Source organism: Erpetoichthys calabaricus, chromosome 15 (assembly GCF_900747795.2).
Source record: "Erpetoichthys calabaricus chromosome 15, fErpCal1.3, whole genome shotgun sequence".
In the NCBI taxonomy this organism is placed as follows: Eukaryota; Metazoa; Chordata; class Cladistia; order Polypteriformes; family Polypteridae; genus Erpetoichthys; species Erpetoichthys calabaricus.
In genome coordinates, this window is record NC_041408.2 from 74,204,269 (window position 1) to 74,223,904 (window position 19,636).

General features: G+C 37.2%; 1 protein-coding gene across 4 annotated transcripts in view; it reads left to right on the forward strand.

The window, feature by feature from the left end:
• Window positions 1-19,636, forward strand: part of kcnq5a (potassium voltage-gated channel, KQT-like subfamily, member 5a) — a 587,467-nt gene that overhangs the window by 466,500 nt on the left and 101,331 nt on the right. For all 4 annotated transcript variants that reach the window (XM_051919603.1, XM_051919604.1, XM_028820254.2 and 1 more), the window contains exon 5: window positions 15,709-15,834. In XM_051919603.1, coding sequence (XP_051775563.1) covers window positions 15,709-15,834 — 126 coding nt within the window. The remainder of the gene's footprint in view (window positions 1-15,708; window positions 15,835-19,636) is intronic.

The window sequence follows — 19,636 nt, forward strand, 5'->3', positions numbered from 1 at the left end:
AAAGCAAATGCTGCATGTAATGGATGTCTTTAATCAGCCGAGACGATTTCCAGTTTTTTCATCATTGCTCTTTGGTAAACACTTATCAGGTCATCCACCTCCAGTAGCTGTGTCTTCACGTTAGGTAACCTGTTTTAGCTTTTTTTAAATTGTAATTTGTATGACTACTGAACCAGGAAGCAGAAAGTGATAAAAGAACACCTCAAGATCCCTGTCCACTTTGAATATTCTTGATATGATTCTGTGCACTTTAGTATTTCCTGAGAGCCAGTTTCACTTATTGTTGTTTTAGTGATTAATAAAAATAATTGTCTTGTTTATATCACAGTTTTATTTTATTTATTTTAATGGTTGCCACTACGGTGAGTTGCCATCGTTAAGAAGCAGCGTGTTGGATAATGCATCTCCAGAAATACCAACATTGTTGACAGAGGAGATCCAAGTGCTAATTGCATTTTGGGGTGACCAACTCCGATCCGGGAGGACCACAATGGCTGCAAGTTTTCCTTTCTGCCACTTCTTCATCAGCGTCCCATTTCAGCTGTTAAATGACTTCTTTTTCCCTTTATTTTAATTGCCTTGTTTGTCTAAGACTCAGTTGTCTGAATTGCTTCTTTTTTACCTTAAATGACAGTCAAACAAAAATGAGATGTGAAGTGATCCAATAGATGACCAGTGTCATAAAAACGAGACATGCACAGATAAAGGTTTGGGGCAGCCACCCATATAATATGGTATTCTGGCTGCAAAATCGTTTTTGTAGCAATAAGCAGCACAGATGTGCATACATTTGAGTCCAGAACAAGACTGACAAATAGGGGAAAGGGGAAGGCTTTTAAAGGGGAAGACAGGAAGTGAGGTCATAAGGATCGGGTCCATGTTCTTTAACTATTGGTTCCTGCCCGGACGTGACATCACAGGGGCCAGAGCCAGTAAGGTCTCCTTCCATTGGCTCGGTCCTGGAAGTGACGTTAAGAGAGGCAGATGGAATCTCCCGGGAATGGTCTACAGGGAAGAGAGAAAAAGAGTTAGTGCACTCTGCCACCTCCCGCCCTGTCTCAGAACTGCCATCACTCAAGTCCTTTAGCTGCCTCCCATGCGCACGTGTGTGACACCAGCTAAATCGGGGCCTCACATTCCAATCAATTTCACTGCAACCATTTTCTTAATTAGAAGCTGATTCTTGCTGTTAATTAATCTCATTATTTAATTCCTTGGCTTGTTAGTGCTCTAATTCTGCTACAGCAGACATTTCTGAAATGGTTGACTTTTTTCTAAGGGCACATTCAAAATGTTTTGGTGACCTAAGCAGATAAACATTACTGACAACTTCACCTTTCTTTATTTTCAGATATTGTACAGTATGATGGACACAGGTTGCTGGTTGGCTTGTTTTGTATCTCATTTTTGTTTGGCTGTTAATTAAGGAGAAAAGAAACAATCAAAGGGACTGAGTTTTAAATAGCAAGTCAATTAAAATTAAAAACTAATCACTAATTATATATATATACCAGAAATGGTGTACTGCATGATAACATGCAGTGAGTACACTTGACTTGAGCATTCCTAGTTTTCATCCTCTTCCTCTGTACGTTTAGCATTCATTTGCTCAGAGGTTGATGCACTTGCTGCTTCCTGAGCAGCTCTTCTTTTCTCCACCCTAGCAGCCCGCTGCTTCTCTTCTTTCGTCGGAATCTTTTTGCGTTAAAACTGATTAAGTCAGTGTTTGTGTTGTAATTAGTACGTTTTTCTTAATTTTTCACTTAAGCTGGCACTTACTGTAAGTGTTCAATCTGCCTCAAGAATGATTAAAGATATGAAGAGGTAGGTGAAGTGACAGCGAAGGTGGTAGGGAATGAGAACGATGCACGTACGCATGTGCCGCACTGCTGCCGAGAGTTGATTCTACAATAAAATAAAATAAAAATCATCACCTCGAAAGTGTATAGTAGACATCATGTAGTATATATGTACCAAATTTCAGGTCAATAGGTGAAACGGTTTGCAAGGTACAGGTGATTAAAAATCCTGGACAGACAAACGAACAGCCACGGTAGCGTATTATATATAAAGATATATATTATATATAGATTATTATCAATGTGAGTTCATTTAGATATTTAACAAATAGTAATGAAGGCAGAACACAAACTTGAGGAGGCCCTGTGTGTCAATAAATGACTTGAACTGTCTGTGAGCGATTTCAAATAAAATTCTGAATCCATAATGTAATATATGGATTTATATTCAAAAATAGTTTTTCAGTATCAGTTTTTCAATCAGTATGTGAGACTGCATAGTATTAAGAGTAGAAGAAAAAATTTTAAAATATTGCTTTGAGCAGGGAATCAAGTCTTGTGATGTCCTGTGCCCATGGCCATTGACAAAACCTTAAGGTCCAGTACATCGAAACTCATGACCGAGATGGATCTGGGTGAGTTAGCAGTCAAGCAACATTTTTTGTTCAAATGGATTGAAGAATGTTAAAACAACAAGAATCAAAGTGTTTAAAAGTGCCAACAAACAGTGCATTTCGATAAATAATTCCATAATATTGTGCTAAACGAAAACAGTATTTTGGCATGCAAATGAATAGGTAAATCCAATAAATATATGTAAAATCACACAAGGCTGAGAGGTAAACACTTTTGATTTTCTTTTTCTCTATATCCATGTCAGGACATCAGAAATCTCTAGTACGTAGCTTGGTGATTCCCAGTCTACACACCCAACACAAACACCCCCCCGGGCACCTTGCTGCTCGACTAGATGTTGCCCTGGATTGATCTTCCCTCCTTCTGCGTGTCTCTCCATCACATCTGCTCCACTGCTCAGCAGACTTTATTACAACCATGATGCAGAACTTCCACACAGCCCTTGGCCCCGGTTTTGGTAATTAGTCAGCACGGCTGATGCTGTCTATCCTGTTCTATTTGTTTCTTTCTCTTGAAATACCTCTCCCACAAGAAATAACTTACTCTCATTTTGTTTATTTTTTATAAAAAAAAACTTTTAACAAAGCTTCTCTTTTCCCTACACTAACCCACTCCCTTTAATCTGTCTTAACTGTCAGCTCATGCCCGTTAATTACCACGCCGCTGCTGCTTAAACGGTAACTGTCCTATTAAATTTCCCCTTGGGATTAACAAAGTATCTATCTATCTATCTATCTATCTATCTATCTATCTATCTATCTATCTATCTATCTATCTATCTATCTATCTATCTATCTATCTATCTATCTATCTATCTATCTATCTATCTATCTATCTATCTATCTATCTATCTATCTATCTAAATGAACACACACACTTAACATGCACATCTCGATCCAGTGCAAGTTGAGCTGACTGGTTATGTTAAAACTCTCAAAAAGAAAAAATAAATTAAACTATTAAAACATTCCCTGGACTTGTCACACCACAAACATATCAAGGTAATTAAAGATATTATTTAAGATAACAAGCAATGTGTGCTCTTCACTTCTTTTACCTTGATAAGCAAATTAGTGAATATATTGAACAGGCTTAGTCTGTGTTATGAAGATGTATTCCTGAAATATTCAAAACATTTCATTGGTATGGCTCACACAATCACTATCACTGCACAGTAACAAATTAATGCATCTAATGCTGTTATGGTTTTAGAGCAGAGTCTACTCTTATAGTATATAACATAATTAAGGTAAAAGTTATAAGAAATGTCTATGATATTAGATTTTTATAATTGCATGAAGACTAACAAGATTTACCCAAACTAAAGATGATAATTTAATGGAAATAATCTGCTAATGATTGGATACAACCATTCATTGATCAAGAATCCTGTCTTCATCTGAAACATTTGAAGCATGCTGTATCATTTGTCCTCCATTAAAATACTGTATTTTCTTGGCCATCACTACAAACAATTTGCTGTTAATAACAAATAAAAATTATCCTTTTTAGGTGGAGTATTCCTTTAAAGACCAAGTGCCTCATGCACAAAAATGTTGTGTATGCCCGTTTCCTCACTCACTTTACGATGTATAAAAACTAAACTTAGCATAAAGCCACACAAATTTTCACGGCAGCCTCACACCATACATACGCACTTTTCTGCTTGGCTTTGCAAACTGGCAGCACCCAGCATCAAAGCACTGCTGCTGTTTCTGTGGTATTTTTTAGATTCACATCCATTATGTGGGCTGTATCAAAAACACAGAAATGAATTGCACATCATTTACAAATTTAAGGCACTTGACTGCAATCATTCTGTAACAACATAATGGTGCACGGAATGGCCAAACTATTCCAAATACCATGGCTGCTTTAGCATTGTTACTCTTAGTGCACCACTGAGAGTATTTTAACCTGTTTATTGTATTTGTGTGGGTATCACAGTTGCACAGGTTGTGTTGAGTGTGCAGAGGATTACAGCTTACAGCAGAGGATACAGCTTCCAGCCCCGGAGGACATTTATAGCACACGCTGTCTCATGAAAGCCACAAGCATCTGCATAGATTCCACTAACCCATGCCACTGTCTATTTTAACTTCTCCCATTCAACAAATGCTTCAGAGCCTTTCCTGCACAGACCTTGAGGCTCAGAAACAGTTTCATCCCAAGAGTTAAAAATGGCACTCAATCAGTACACCCTTTAGAACTGTTTGTACTTACAATTACAATGACCTCACTGTAAACTTGCACTATGACTGTAATATTGCACAACCTAAGCCACTTCATGAAACATTTGCACTATCTGCACTATATGTAGATATATATATTAATAATAATAATAATTATATATATTGTACTTATGCTTACATATTATATATTTTACATTGTGTTTTATCACATTATTATTTTATAGGAAAATAGGTTTAGGGAGGAATTGCATATTGAATCTCATTGGACCATACAATTACAATAAAGGAATTCAATTCAATTCAATAGAAGACTGCATGTATTTACAGATGATTATGACTGGCTTCTAAGTAGATTTAGATTTCCAAAAGCTATCCTCTTGGAGCTGTGTACTGTTAGAAAACTAGGATGTATACTTCATATAATTTGTATGATGAAATACATTAAAGTGTGTACATTAGTTTTACAAATAAATTAACTTCATTTAAATAATGTAAACTGTTAATAATAAAACATGAGGGAACATGGTGGAGCAGTGGTAGTGTTGAGCTGGCACCCCATCCAGTCATTGTCCCTGCCTTGCACTCTATGCTTGCTGGGACTGGCATGACCCTGGATGGATGGATGGAGTAACAATGCTCCTTAAATGTTTTGAAGAATCTGTGTTCTAAACTTGCAGCTGGTTTTTCATTTATTACAGACGCTTATTGTGGGGCGATTGGTTACATGGAGAAAGAAAACAGAAGGACAGGAACTGGGGGTTGGTATGTCTGACAAACACAATATTGCTGCAATAATACAGGGTCATGTGCATCACAGCAGGCACCATACAGGAGGCAGGAACAATCCCTGGATGAGGCACCAGGTCATTGCTACTGCTGTGCCACCATGTTCCCACACGTTTAATACATGCTTTAATGCAATTTATCCTGAAAATAATACATCTCAGTATTCTCAAATATTCAAAGAACTGTAATTCATGAACTTAATGTAGTCTGTGTGGCAATCATTGCCTGCACGCTCCGGTTGGTATAACAGAAAGCCCGTTTAAGAAGCACGTAGTGATTAATGACTGGGTCAGGAACACAGAATACACAGCATTTAATGTGCTACTTTAGTTACAATGGGATTTGAGAAATCTAATAAATTAAACATCGATTTTAAGATGAAGCTTACGACGTTCTACTTTAATGACAAAATAAACTACAGATTAAATTGGAAATTTCGAGAATAAAGTCGACATTTCAACTTTAATCTCAACAAAGACCTTTTTTTCTTCACTGTGTCCCTATTTTTTTCCCTTCTCTGTGGCACTAATATGCTTCTGTATGACACTCAGACACTCATGTTTTCACATCAACTTTGACAAATGACCACTTCTTTTTTGAAATTCTTCTTTTTTTTGTCTTTTAACAAAACACTACATAGAAGGGGCTATTTATATTGATTTGCATATGCAAAATTCTGATAGGAGTCAGGGTGGGGCTGTAGGCCTGTGCATGTGCTTTAAAATTCACATTAATTGAGATTTATAAAAGAAAATTGTGTAGAACTTTGCTTATGCACAGTTTTATGCATTTGAATTTTTTTGTGCGTACGCACATTTCTGTTTTTGTCTATATGCTATATTTTAGTGTGAATTCTACACACAGCGTTATTCATGAGGCCCATGGTCTAGCGATGAAATAAGCAGTAACATGTCAGCAAGTCTGACATGTCCAATGACTAAAAGGAGCATAATGTGAAATCAGCTTAAGGAGACAGTTTATTACTATCTTCTTCTACTGGTATATATCATGCAGTTAGTGTTTATTTTATATAATGTTACTTTTATTTCTTTTTTATCCTATTTATAGTACACCCTGCAGGGCAATTTAGAATTCCAACCACCTAAATAGTAAATCTTTAGCATCTTTACACTGTGGGAAAATTCCAGAGTCCCTGGAAGGAGCACCTGTCAACACAGGGCTGGCATGTATACTACCCACAGAGGACATCTTAACTTGGAATGGAACCAGGGATCAAGTGGTGATTGGCAGCTATGCTACTTGCTGTGAAGCGCCGCTGTTTTATTTGCACAACCCAAAGGCATGATAAAGTGTGCATTAATTGAAAACCTGCTGCTATTATATACAACTGTTTTTCTAGGGGGCTATGGCATGCGTAAATTGCAACTACTTTGTTTGTTCATGAGTGACTTTTTTTCTCTTTTTTCTTTTGTACTGTCTCTAGAAGATCATTCTGTCAAAGTGATGGAATCTGTAACTTCCAAACTGGCCAATTAAGCAGAGTTTTTGATACACTACTGAAGGCATACAATTGTTTTAGCTAAGATACCACATCTGCCATCACATTTTTTTTTACAGTTTTTGTATACACTGCTGTGTGTTGAGTAAATTATTTAAATCTGATAGCCAAAGATGTGTTACTGTCTATTTACGCAATGTAAACAAATATAATACAACTTATTTTTTTATAGTGCTCTTCACTGAGTGCAGGTGCAGAGTGCTGTGAACAAGCAGAAACTGTTTAAACATAAATGGAAACCAACAATATATGTCCATTAATAAATTGATGAACTCTGGCCAGTTCACAACATACAAGATTAAAATCATAAAAAAGAAAGTCAAAAACAAAGCCACAGTCCTAAAGACCTCGGCCAGCTGGCTGCCTACCCCTCATAACTGGTATAGATGGTATTTTAGTTCATGCAACACTGAAATGGATACAAGAATTAGTTAAAAGATGGATGAATAGATGAATATTTAGGTGGGTGTGTACACACATATCCTACTTTTAAAAAGTTTAAATAAATAAAATTAACTTGGAATCTAAATAATTTGGAAAGATTTGCATGATTAAACCACTTAAAGACAATGCTGAGCTGTTAATTCATGTATCATTTTTTCATATGAAAGCTTTCCATCACAACAGATAGCATATGTATTTTTATAGTAAGTATGGAAAATGTGGTTAAGACTATGTGGCACCCTTTTTTTGCTTGTTAGCCAGCATCATCAGATTTCTGTTAATTACTGGCGTCAGGAGAACAGCATTAATCGTACTTAGAGTTCTATTTGGTGATGGGTTCTAAAACTTCATGAGGAAATGGACACATAGCATGAGAGGGCACTTCCTGGGTACGTGTATGCGTCTGTATGATAACCAATTAAAAGAGGAGCTTAAGCTGAAGTATATAGTAGCGAAAGATGCAAACTTTAAGTGTTAGATCTGTTGAGACAAAAAAAATAAAATAACATAAACAGCCCAGAAGAGCACATTCCTAAAGATCACACTGCAGCCCAAGCAATAATATAATTAGCATAGTAAAATAACAAATGCACCCATAAAAATATTTTTCAGCTTGCATACAGTACTTTATTTAAGGCCAAATTAGGATTTCTTTGCAAATGATCATAGACTCAAGAATACATTTACTGTCAAGATGCCATCATTTTTTTTTTCTCAAGCATTTACATTTTTAAGAATGTAAGGAAAGTCTGATGGAATTTGAAAGTTATTTATTTATAGTGTAATCTGAAAAAGATAAAAACAAAAAAAAAAAGAAAACTTGAAATTATTTGAAAGCGTGGTGTAGTAGCCAGGCCGTTGGACAGTAAAGTGATTGGTCCAGGTCCTCAAATGTTTTATTTCAAAATCACTCCAGTCATTCAATTATTCAATTAGTCAGTCGTCAGTTATTTTATATTTTAACAACATGCACTACAACAGGGGGCCTTATTGAGCAATTCAGATCACATACATGCAGTGCCTTCAGAAAGTAATCAGACCCCTTCACCTTTTTACACATTTTGTTATGTTGTAGCTTTGTGCTAAAATTGTTTAAATTCATTATTTCCCTCATCAAACAATACTTAATACCAGAATGACAAAGCAAAAACTGCATTTTAGGAATTTTTGCAAATGTATTAAAAATACAAAGCTGAAATCTAACATTGACACAAGTATTCAAACCCTTTACTCAGCACTTAGTTGATTCCAGCATGGAGTGTTCTTGGGTTTGATGCAGCATGATTAGCACACCTGGAATTGGGGATTTTCTGCCATTCTTCTCTGTAGATCATCTCAAACTCTTTTTTCCCTCAACCCTGTCCAGTCTCCCACTCCCCGCCTCTAATAAACAGTCCCATAGCATGATGCTGCCACCACCATGCTTCACCACTGGGACTGGTATTGTACAACTGATGAGCAGTGCCTGGTTTCTTCTAGACATGATGCTAATTTTAGTTTCGTCAGACCAGAGAATCATGTTTCTCATAGTCGGGTGAAAACTCCTCACTTCCATGTGCCATTTACTAAGGAGTCATTTCTGTCTGGCCATTGAAGCACAGATCGATGGAGTGTTGCAGTGGTGGTCCTTCCTCCCATTTCCACACTGATTCTCTTGAGCTCAGCCAGAGTGACCTTCAGGTTACTGGTCACCTCTCTTACCAAAGCTCTATACTCATGAATGCTCAGTTTGACCAGGTGGCCAGCTCTAGGAAGAGTTAAGGTTGTTACAGACTTCTACAACTTAAGAATTATGGAGGCCTCTGTGCTCTTTGGAAATTTCAGTGGTGCAGGATTTTTTGTAGCTTTCCCCAGATCTGTGCCTCAGGCAATTCCTTCAACTTCATGACTTGGTTTTTACTCTGATGGACATTGACTGTAGGACCCAATATTGAACCCCCGGTGGACTCCACCCAAGGGATAGAAATGTGTCAGCAATTACCAATATAAAAGGATGCACCTGAGCCAAATTCCAAGTGTCACAGCAAAGGGTCTGAATAATAATAATAATACATTTTATTTATATAGCACCTTTCTCATGCTCAAGGCACTTACAGAATATAAGAAGAACGGCAGGGTATACAGTATATAGCGTTGTACAAACCAGATAAATAAATAAAGAAGATTACAACAGTGAAATCAGAGAAGAAAAGCCTAACAGACAACATAATTGATGGTCTAGCACACACATACAGGTTACATGAGCATCTTGACAGAGAAGTAAACTGAGAAAAGGGTGATAAAGTCAAGTAGAGCTAAAAGCCTTCCTGAACAGATATGTTTTGAGTTGTTTTTTAAAAGAATTCATGGAGTCAGCTGACCTGATTAATTTTGGTAGGTCATTCCAGAGTGTGGGCGCTATACAGCTGAAGGCCCTGTCAGCCATGGAGTGTAGATTAGTGAGGGGCACAACAAGATTGCCAGAATCAGAGGACCTTAGTGGGCGGGCAGGCACATAGTGATGGAGAAGGTCACTGATGTAGTTTGGCGCGAGGTTATTTAAGGTTTTGTAGGTTATTAGTAGGATTTTATATTCAATTCTGTAAGACACAGGGAGCCAGTGAAGAAGGAGCAGGATGGGTGTGATGTGCTCACTGCTGTTGGTCCGTGTAAGGACTCTTGCAGCTGAGTTTTGAATAAGCTGGAGCTGTGATATAAGATTAGAAGGGGCACCTGCCAGTAGGGAATTACAATAATCAATGCGGGATGTGATAAAAGCATGGACAAGTTTGTCAGCATTAGAGAAGGAGAGGAAGGAGCGAACACGGGATATGTTACGGAGATGAAAGTAAGAAAGTTTCTTAATGTGATTTATGTGGGCGGAATAAGAGAGGGAGGAATCAAAAATGACACCAAGATTCTTTACAGTAGAGGCAGAACTGATGAGATCACCGCCAAGATGGACTGGTAAGGAGCTCATTTTATTAAGTTGCATTTTAGTCCCAATTTGCAGGAGTTCAGTTTTGTTATAATTTAATTTTAAAGAGTTCTGCTCCATCCAGGTTTTAATTTCACTAAGGCAGGTTGTGAGCTGAGAAAGCTCTGATGAAGTTCCACTTTTAACATTGAAGTAGAGTTGAGTATCATCTGCATAAAAATGATAACCCAGTCCATAGCTATGTATAATATGGCCAAGGGGAAGCATATAAATACAGAAAAGAAGAGGGCTGAGGACAGAGCCCTGAGGAACTCCTTGTGTGACTGGCGCTGAGCTGGATCTGCTGTTGCCAAGACTAACAAACTCTTGCCTATCAGTCAGATAGGACTTGAACCACTGGAGGGCAGTGCCAGAGTTATCCAGCATGTTCTCCACTCTGGACAATAGAATGTCATGTCTGACAGTGTCAAATGCTGCACTGAGGTCTACATAGAATTAATATGCTGGTTTGTCCAGAGTCTGCTGCCATAAGCAAATCATTGGTTACCTGTAGCAGAGCAGTTTCACAGCTGTGCCGCACCCTGAAACCAGACTGAAAGGGTTTCATCAAGTTATCAGAGGTCAAGTAATTGGTGAGTTGGGAAGCTACAACACGCTCGAGAACTTTTGACAGGAAAGGTAAGTGGGAAATAGGCCGAACATTGTTAAGATTGTCAGCATCAAGACCAGACTTTTTTAACATTGGGGTTACAGAAGCAATTTTAAAAGTGAGCGGTACAAACCCAGTGTCGAGGGATGAGTTTATTATTGTTGTAACAGTCGGGATTATGGCATGAAGGCAGGATTTAAGTAGTGTGCTGGGGATGGGGTCCAGTACAGAAGTAGTCGGTCTCATCTTACAAAGCAGGTTATTAACAAACGCAGATGTGACTGGTGAGAACTTTGAGAAGAAGCTGGATGGAGTGGGAAAACAGGGAGAGATATAAACAGATGATGTATTTATGTTAGTTGAATTATTTAGATCTTTAATTTTGTTACGGAAAAAGTGGAGGAATTCCTCACAGACTTCAGTAGAAGAGGTAGTTGGGCCAGATGTGGGTTCAAGTACTTTATTAACTACAGAGAACAAAACCCTTGGGTTATCGTGGCCACTTTCTATTATTCTACCATAGTGGGTGTTCTTGGCAGCAGTTAGTGCTTCTCTGTAAGCTATTTGGTGGTCAGAGAAAGCCTGGATGTGCACGGTGAGGCCAATCTTACATGACATTCTCTCAAGGCGTCGGCCAGCTGCTTTCATAGATCGCAATTCTGAGTTATACCAAGGAGCTGAACGCTTAAAGGAAACCTCCTTATGTTTTAAAGGAGCTGTTTTATCTAGTGCTGAATGAAGGGCTGAGTTATAGTGGTCAACAAGACTATCTAGTATTGATGGAATAGGTGCAGGCAGTAAAAGATCAGAAATGGATCCAGAAAGGACAGAGGGACAGATATTTTTAAGGTTTCTGTAAGAGATTTGTCATTTACAGGTAAGAGTAGGGAAAGGCAGTGAGACAGTGAAAAATACTGCTTTATGGTCAGAGAGTCCCAAATCAGTGCTGTAAATGTTGGCAACAGATAGTCCAGAAGTGCAGATCAGGTCCAGTAAATGACCACCAGAGTGGGTGGGAAAATCAACATGTTGTGTCAAATCAAAACAGTCCAGTAAGGACAGGAATTCATTTCTCAGTTTAGATGTAGTAATGTCAATATGCATGTTGAAATCACCAAGAAGGATAATTCTCTGAGAGTAAGAGCTTAGGTGGATCAAAAGTTGAATGCTTGTGTCAATGTGAAATTTCTAAAATCCTGCTTTTGATTTGTAATTCTGTGGTGTTGAGTGCTGCTTGATGTGGGGAAAAATGAATGTACAGTAATCCCTCGCTATATCGCGCTTCGCCCTTCGCGGCTTCACTCCATCGCGGATTTTATATGTAAGCATATTTAAATATATATCGCGGATTTTTTGCTGGTTCGCGGATTTCTGCGGACAATGGGTCTTTTAATTTCTGGCACATGCTTCCTCAGTTTGTTTGCCCAGTTGATTTCATACAAGGGACGCTATTGGCAGATGGCTGAGAAGCTACCCAACTTACTTTTCTTTCTCTCTCTCTTGCGCTGACTATCTGTGATCCTGACGTAGGGGGTGTGAGCAGGGGGGCTGTTCGCACACCTAGACGATACGGACGCTCGTCTAAAAATGCTGAAAGATTATCTTAACTTTGCTACCTTCTGTGTGCAGCTTTTAAGTATGCTGCATGGTGCTTCGCATACTTAAAAGCTCAAAGGGCACGTATTGATTTTTTTTATCTGTCTCTCTCTCTCTGCTCCTGACGGAGGGGGTGTGAGCTGCCGCCTTCAACAGCTTTGTGCCGCGGTGCTTCGCATACTTAAAAGCAAAAAGCACTATGAAGAGGAAGATATGTTTGCATTCTTTTAATTGTGAGACTGAACTGTCATCTCTGTCTTGTCATGGAGCACAGTTTAAGCTTTTGAAAAAGAGACAAATGTTTGTTTGCAGTGTTTGAATAACGTTCCTGTCTCTCTACAACCTCCTGTGTTTCTGCGCAAATCTGTGACCCAAGCATGACAATATAAAAATAACCATATAAACATATGGTTTCTACTTCGCGGATTTTCTTATTTCGCGGGTGGCTCTGGAACGCAACCCCCACGATGGAGGAGGGATTACTGTAAATGATTTTAACAGAAGACTGCAACATAGTAAAATGTGATTGCAATGAATGGGTCTGAGTACTTTCTGAATTCACTGTACATTGTTAAACCCTCTATTTGAGATTCAGGGTTATGGGAGGCTTCAGTCTAACAGTTAAACATATGTCATCTTCATCATTCATTATAAATATGTTTTACCTTTTAAAAATTGTGCTGGTAACATGCTGAGCTGGTCAAACAGTACTTCTTAGATCCTAACAGCAGTCTTCAGATTCTCCTATGGAATCCTCTATCCTTGGGCAGTATGTTCCACAAGATATCACAAGCTACACAAGCTTCCTTCCAGCCTTAAACACAGATCCAATTGTAGTTCTAAAGGTGTTATTTATCTTTTGGTATGTCCCTGTCCTATGTTATATGTTGATAAAACTATTCGGTCAGTTCATCACCGAATTGCCGAACATAAAAGTAATATTAGATTGAATTCTTTAAAAAAGTCTGTTTTCAGACATTTTATTACTCTTAATCATAAGGTTTCTGATTTCAGGTTTACTGTCCTCGAAATTATTAAGCCACACCCCCATTGGGGTAACTCTGACAACTTGTTATTACATAGGGAAGCACACTGGATTTACCAGTTAAACACTTTACACTTCTCTGGCTTAAACAAATCACTTGACTGTGTTTTTTGTAATATAATGCTGAACTTGTGCCTTCTTCCAGTTACCACTCCTGTGTAGATAGTTGTGGGGCTTCTTGAGTTACATGATGGGTTAAGGTAAACTTGTTTTTCTAGTTTTTTTTGTATTTATATTTACTGTGGTTTATTATATGTAGTGGTGTTGGAACCCCTTTCCTTAGTTTTATTTGACCCGCTTATAAGGATTTTGGACAAGAATGTTTCAACTTGTATTTTGATCATACATAAGGTAAGAGGTTCATTTCTCAGTTTAACCATTGATTACCATTTTTATAGCTTTATTTTTTCAAATTTTATTTTTATACAATTGTCATTTCCGGGAAATTTAGTCACTGTGGATTTACATCTGTGAGCACCTGTTATTGTATCATAGGTAATCTTTTTAATTGTATGGGTGGAGATATATAATGGAATTGTTATATTGTCAACGGTTGATCATATTACTGTTTTCAAGTTTCCTACCTGTTACTGTATCATAGTTTCCTACTTGATTACTGGGCCCTGAAGAAGAGGGGATTCCTTGAAATGCGTCTGCCATATCTATACATCTTTATTATTATATCTTCATTATTATATATTTATTTGATGTATGTGTGACTCACAATGTTTATTTAAATGTTGTTGACTCTTGTCCGCTGTTAGGTGATCTTGTTGATCACATTTATTTTGGTTAATATGTTCTTGATTCTGTACATAGTTTTGTTTTGTTTAATGGTATGTAAGTTGTATCTTCTCCTCTGGTTTATGTAAACACTATATGATTGTTCTATATTAGGTGGTATACATCTTTTGTTGTTGTATATGCTATACTACTTGTGTAATATGATAAAACGTCTATCCCTAGTGGATCTATATTGTTTATATCTTGTATAAAATATATATATATTTTGTATGTATGATTAAAACTAGTGTTAAGTCAGTCAGTCAGTCATTTTTCAACCTGCTACATCCTAGCACAGGGTCACGGGGGTCTGCTGGAGCCAAACCCAGCCCACCGCAGGGCACAAACACACACACACACCAAGCACACACTAGGGACAATTTAGGATCACCAATGCACCTAACCTGCATGTCTTTGGACTGTGGGAGGAAACTGGAGCACCCGGAGAAAACCCACACAGACACGGGGAGAACATGCAAATTCCACACAGGGAGGACCCGGGAAGCGAACCCAGGTCTCCTTGCTGCAAGGCAGCAGTGCTACCACTGCACCACCGTGCCACCCACTAGTGTTAATGTTAGTGTTAGTGTTGCACATCTCTTGGATAGTCTTGGATTTAAGTTACTCCTAATACTTTAACAGCAATATTTGGAGTAATACCAAATAGACCCGCATTGTGATATGAAAAATCAGTTATGATATCCTATACCACACCACTTGGTGTGACCAACTGGAAGAATCCCAATCTATCTTCTACAATTGTATATTAGATCAAAATGGAAAATGTCAATTTTTCTTTATGAACATCTAATCAGACTTTTTTAGAACTTGATGAGAACTCATTATTATAATTTTAAAGTGTGTGCACCAGGCCTGTACTGAAACATTTTGGTTTATTTGCTGTTTTATTGCATATTAAGAATCACTTCCGATGGGTTTCCCTTATCATAGGTGGCGGTGAGTGCAGCATTTTGTTTTATGGACTGTCTTAGGGACATACTGTACGTTCTATGTTTCTCACTTTTTTATTGGATTGTTTAATGTCATTGTATTTTGTTCTTTAAATAAGATAAAAATAGGTGGATATACAGCAAATACAGATGTGATCTAATTTGACTGAAAGCCACAAGTAAGAACACAACAGATTTAACGTTTTTCACTTGGCATGAACATATTCATGAAAAATAACCTAAAATAGTGGCACTTCTTATTTTTGTGTTTTCATGTATAGATAAATGCATACATGAATCTCAAACAGCATTTTAATATGAAGAGTATTTATGGCTGTGAAAAACGCAAAAGTTATTTTTGAAAAATAATTGTGCATTTTCTGTCTTTGCAGGAGCTTGTTACAGCCTGGTACATTGGGTTTCTGGTTCTGATATTTTCATCGTTCCTTGTCTACCTTGTGGAAAAAGAAGCAAATGCACAGTTTTCTACTTATGCAGATGCTTTGTGGTGGGGCATGGTAAGCAAAATCTTAGAAAGAATAATTTTTGTTTTTCCTTTTCTGCACAGTACAATGCAGATGCATTACAATTCCTAAATATTTACACAGACACATTAGTCTTGTACTAATTTTCCATAGATTATTTGAGATTTATAACCTTTGCTTTATAATATTCCCTAGGAAACATAAAAACAGTATGCTGACCTTGCAGCAATTTATTGTTTGTGTTGAATGTTGGCTTCAAAACATTTTGATTAGCAAGTTTCAAGTTGTTTAAAATAATGTCTTAGTTAAACATTTTAGTTTAAAAGCGTTGTCATAGATGCATAAGCAGATTTTTAAAAAGGTAATTTTTTTGATGTACTCTCTCATTTGAGATAAACTGCACCCAACTTAATATTCTCATGAGAAATGACCTTTGCTAAAGTACATTATAATTTTTATCTCAATGTTTTTCTTCCTGAGTTTTTACTTCATTTCATTCTTAGTTTTTATAAAGCAAATTCAATAACAGCTTAATTCTGTTTTGCAACATTTGAGAAAATCTCTCACTAAAATCTACTGAGCTAGACTTAGAAGGACATGAGGATAGATTGGAAAAGAAAAATGTGTTTAGCTCAACCGAACTAAGACAAAGACGGGGACTGAAAGAATTATTATAAATGTAATAAATAAATCTGGGATGGCACAATGGTTAATTCTGATGGTGAACAGCTCCAGATTCCTGAGGTCATTTTCTGACTTTATCAAAATCACTGTAACATTTTTCTTGTGTCCAAAGAATCCTTAAGACACAAGTCGGGAACCACCCATGGTGTGGATTCTGGTCTACTGCAGGGCAAACTCATTTATGCACACACCAACAATCACTCATGGTGGGCCAGCTTACAGTTTGCAGTTAACCTAATCTGCATGTTCACAGGCAGAAACACAGAGAAAATATGGACACAGAAAGAACTTGCAGACTCCACGCTGACCGTGACCAGGTCATGACTTGAGCACAAATTTCCTGGAGCAGTGAGGCAGGAGTGGTAGCAGCTGCACCAGCGTGCTGCTCCTATTGTGCAGATAATTAAAATTTTGAGGTTTAACAGCTAAATTAGAGATCCTTTTTAAACTGAGACAATTAATACTGTGACCACTAGGGGCCATTGTAGCACCCTACTAGACACAACCTCGCAGACATAAGTTCTAGGATTTATTAACAACAATGCTTTACAAAGTCTTCTCACACTTTTGTATAAACACAAGTATTCTCTTTTCTATCTCTTCCTCCATTCCTTCCAGACGAGCGTTGTTTTTGTTTCTATATTAGACTTTTTTATATTACACTTTTATTATACTGAGTGATTTTAAAATGTCCATAAGGGTCAGATTTTGGCCATAGTATTGGAGACATAATTACACATGAAGCAGTGATTTGTGGTGCAATCTCAAGGACCTAAGGTGGACAGTGTCTGCGGATTTTGAGGGAAACTGTGGACAAGAAATGCATGTAAGTTATAAATTCAGTGATGTGGCATGCCGGGATTATCTGAAATAAAAGATTCATGTGGAAGAATCAGTTTTTAAAAGGCAAAAATTACCATTAATAACATGAGGTGAAAAATGCTAACATATTGAGGTAGAAGGAAAATTGATGATTTTGGGTTCTTGTTACTTATTTTAGGTAAAACTGAGGTATCTGCTGCTTTCTTGGCTTTGGACTCTTTCATCAATATGAGAAGGATATCCTCTATTGATGAAATCTGTCCATGGCCAAATGTGTATGCCATTTTTAGAAACCGACTATCAAGCTGCATTCTGCATAATCAATGTGGCTATTAATTGTTATATAGATTTGCTGTCTGACAGACCCAGAAATAACACTTGCTTCACTGACAGATGCATTACTACCTTACTTTTCTTATCAAAAAAAGACCTCAAGCTATTTTTAATGCTTAAGAACTGCAGTGCAGTTAGCTGGTAACTACTATATTATTAATTTAAAAAATTCTGAATGCTGATTTCTCCAGTGTGTTTACCATCTCCTGCAAATGAAGATGGTCTAGCTTCCTTCTGATCAAATAATTTTGATTTAATAATCCATGGTAAAAACTTTTGTTGTCAAGATACACATAAGAAAAAATCCATAATTTTTGGAAACTATCTGGAAAGGAAAATTAATTAAAGTTACTATAGTTCAAATGTTAAGTGTAAGTATCTTTATATCTAATGCCTCAGATATTTAGTCAAAAATGACTTGCCTATATCGTACACAATTCTTCCAGTTATCAGCACAGGGATTTAAAACTTGATAAACCATTCATAAGCATTTCTGAACTAAAGATAAGACAGAAGAGATTTATTGCTTCATATAAAGCTTATCTGGCAAGCATAATATCACAAGGGAAGCATTGTTCATGAAAGTTAATTTAACATATCATCGTTGCCAATTACTGCACTGCTAATTGACTCTCCTAATGATTAAAACAGCTTAATATGATGCCATGCTGTGCACTGCCATAGCAATCTTGTCATAAAAATGCCTGCTTTCAAATTTTAGTCTCACAGTTTCGTTTGATTGTTTATACAAAATTTTATATTGTATAAGACCTATTGGCATTTATAAAACACGTTGGAATCAAACTTTTTGTTCATAATGCACATTCAATTTGCCAATATTGTCAGAATTTTAAAGTGTATTAACTGAGAAAAAGGGTTGTATTGTTTTCATTAGAATGACATAGTAAACACATTTTCAAAGCAACAAGTCTAAACATGTAAGTTTCTGAGATCCCCATAATGAGCATATCAGATTTTCTAGTAGTTAAATATGATATAAATGTTCATTTTATTTGCCATGTGCAAAAGCTAATGGTAGAGCTGTCAGATCCCCTGTTTCAACTACAGGTATTTTCATAATTTACTCTACAGAGTCCCACAACCCTTTTTATCAAGAAGTGTTACATGGTTTCCTTCTTGTTTTGTGTTTCCCCTTAACGTTCCTAAGTATATGATTCATATTTCACTTAAAAAATTCTGTATCACCTTTACTCAGGCACCATACAATTTTGAAAATGTGGATGAGGTCCCATAAACCCCTTCTCTGTTCAAGACGTAAGAGACTCCCTTAAGGGCCTGACAAAATTTGCACTTACAGACTCCATTTACATAATCATAGTGAGTTAGAGACAGTCATGCAGTCTGACAAATCCAGCAACTCAGTCCAACAAGCATGCAACTCGCCCAGACAAACAGATTTAATTTCTTCTTAATTCACAGCAGCAGGCTCTGTGTATGAGAGTTGAGAACCACTGAGCACTCAGCAGAAAGTATAAGGAATATAATGCAGCAATGTAGAATAAGAAATGTGAGTGTTTTAGACTTTGCATAAAGAAGGGAGGCTTGTCTATCTGATGTATTGTGCTTTACACACCACGAAGGAATGGAAAAAAGAAAACAAAATGAAAGTTTTGAGATGGCAACTGAAATTACCTTACCTGGAAAGTATTCGTACAGCACCAACTCTGTTAGGCAACTCATTATTGGCTATATGATACTTTGGAAATATGAAACTGTGCTGGAAAATCGTCAGTAACATATGGATGGGGAAAGGCCTACATCAGGCAGCTTTTTTAACAGCCTGTCTGATAAAATTGTGTTGAATGCAGAGCTAAAGTCTGTGAAAGACATCCTAACATAGTTAGTTCTATATGTAGAATTATAGCAGCAGCATCTTCTGTGGACCTGATCACTCTTTAAGCAAACTGGTGTGCATCCAAGGGAAAAGAAACAGTTTATTTACTCTGCCAAGGAGGTTTCGCCATCAACAGTCCCA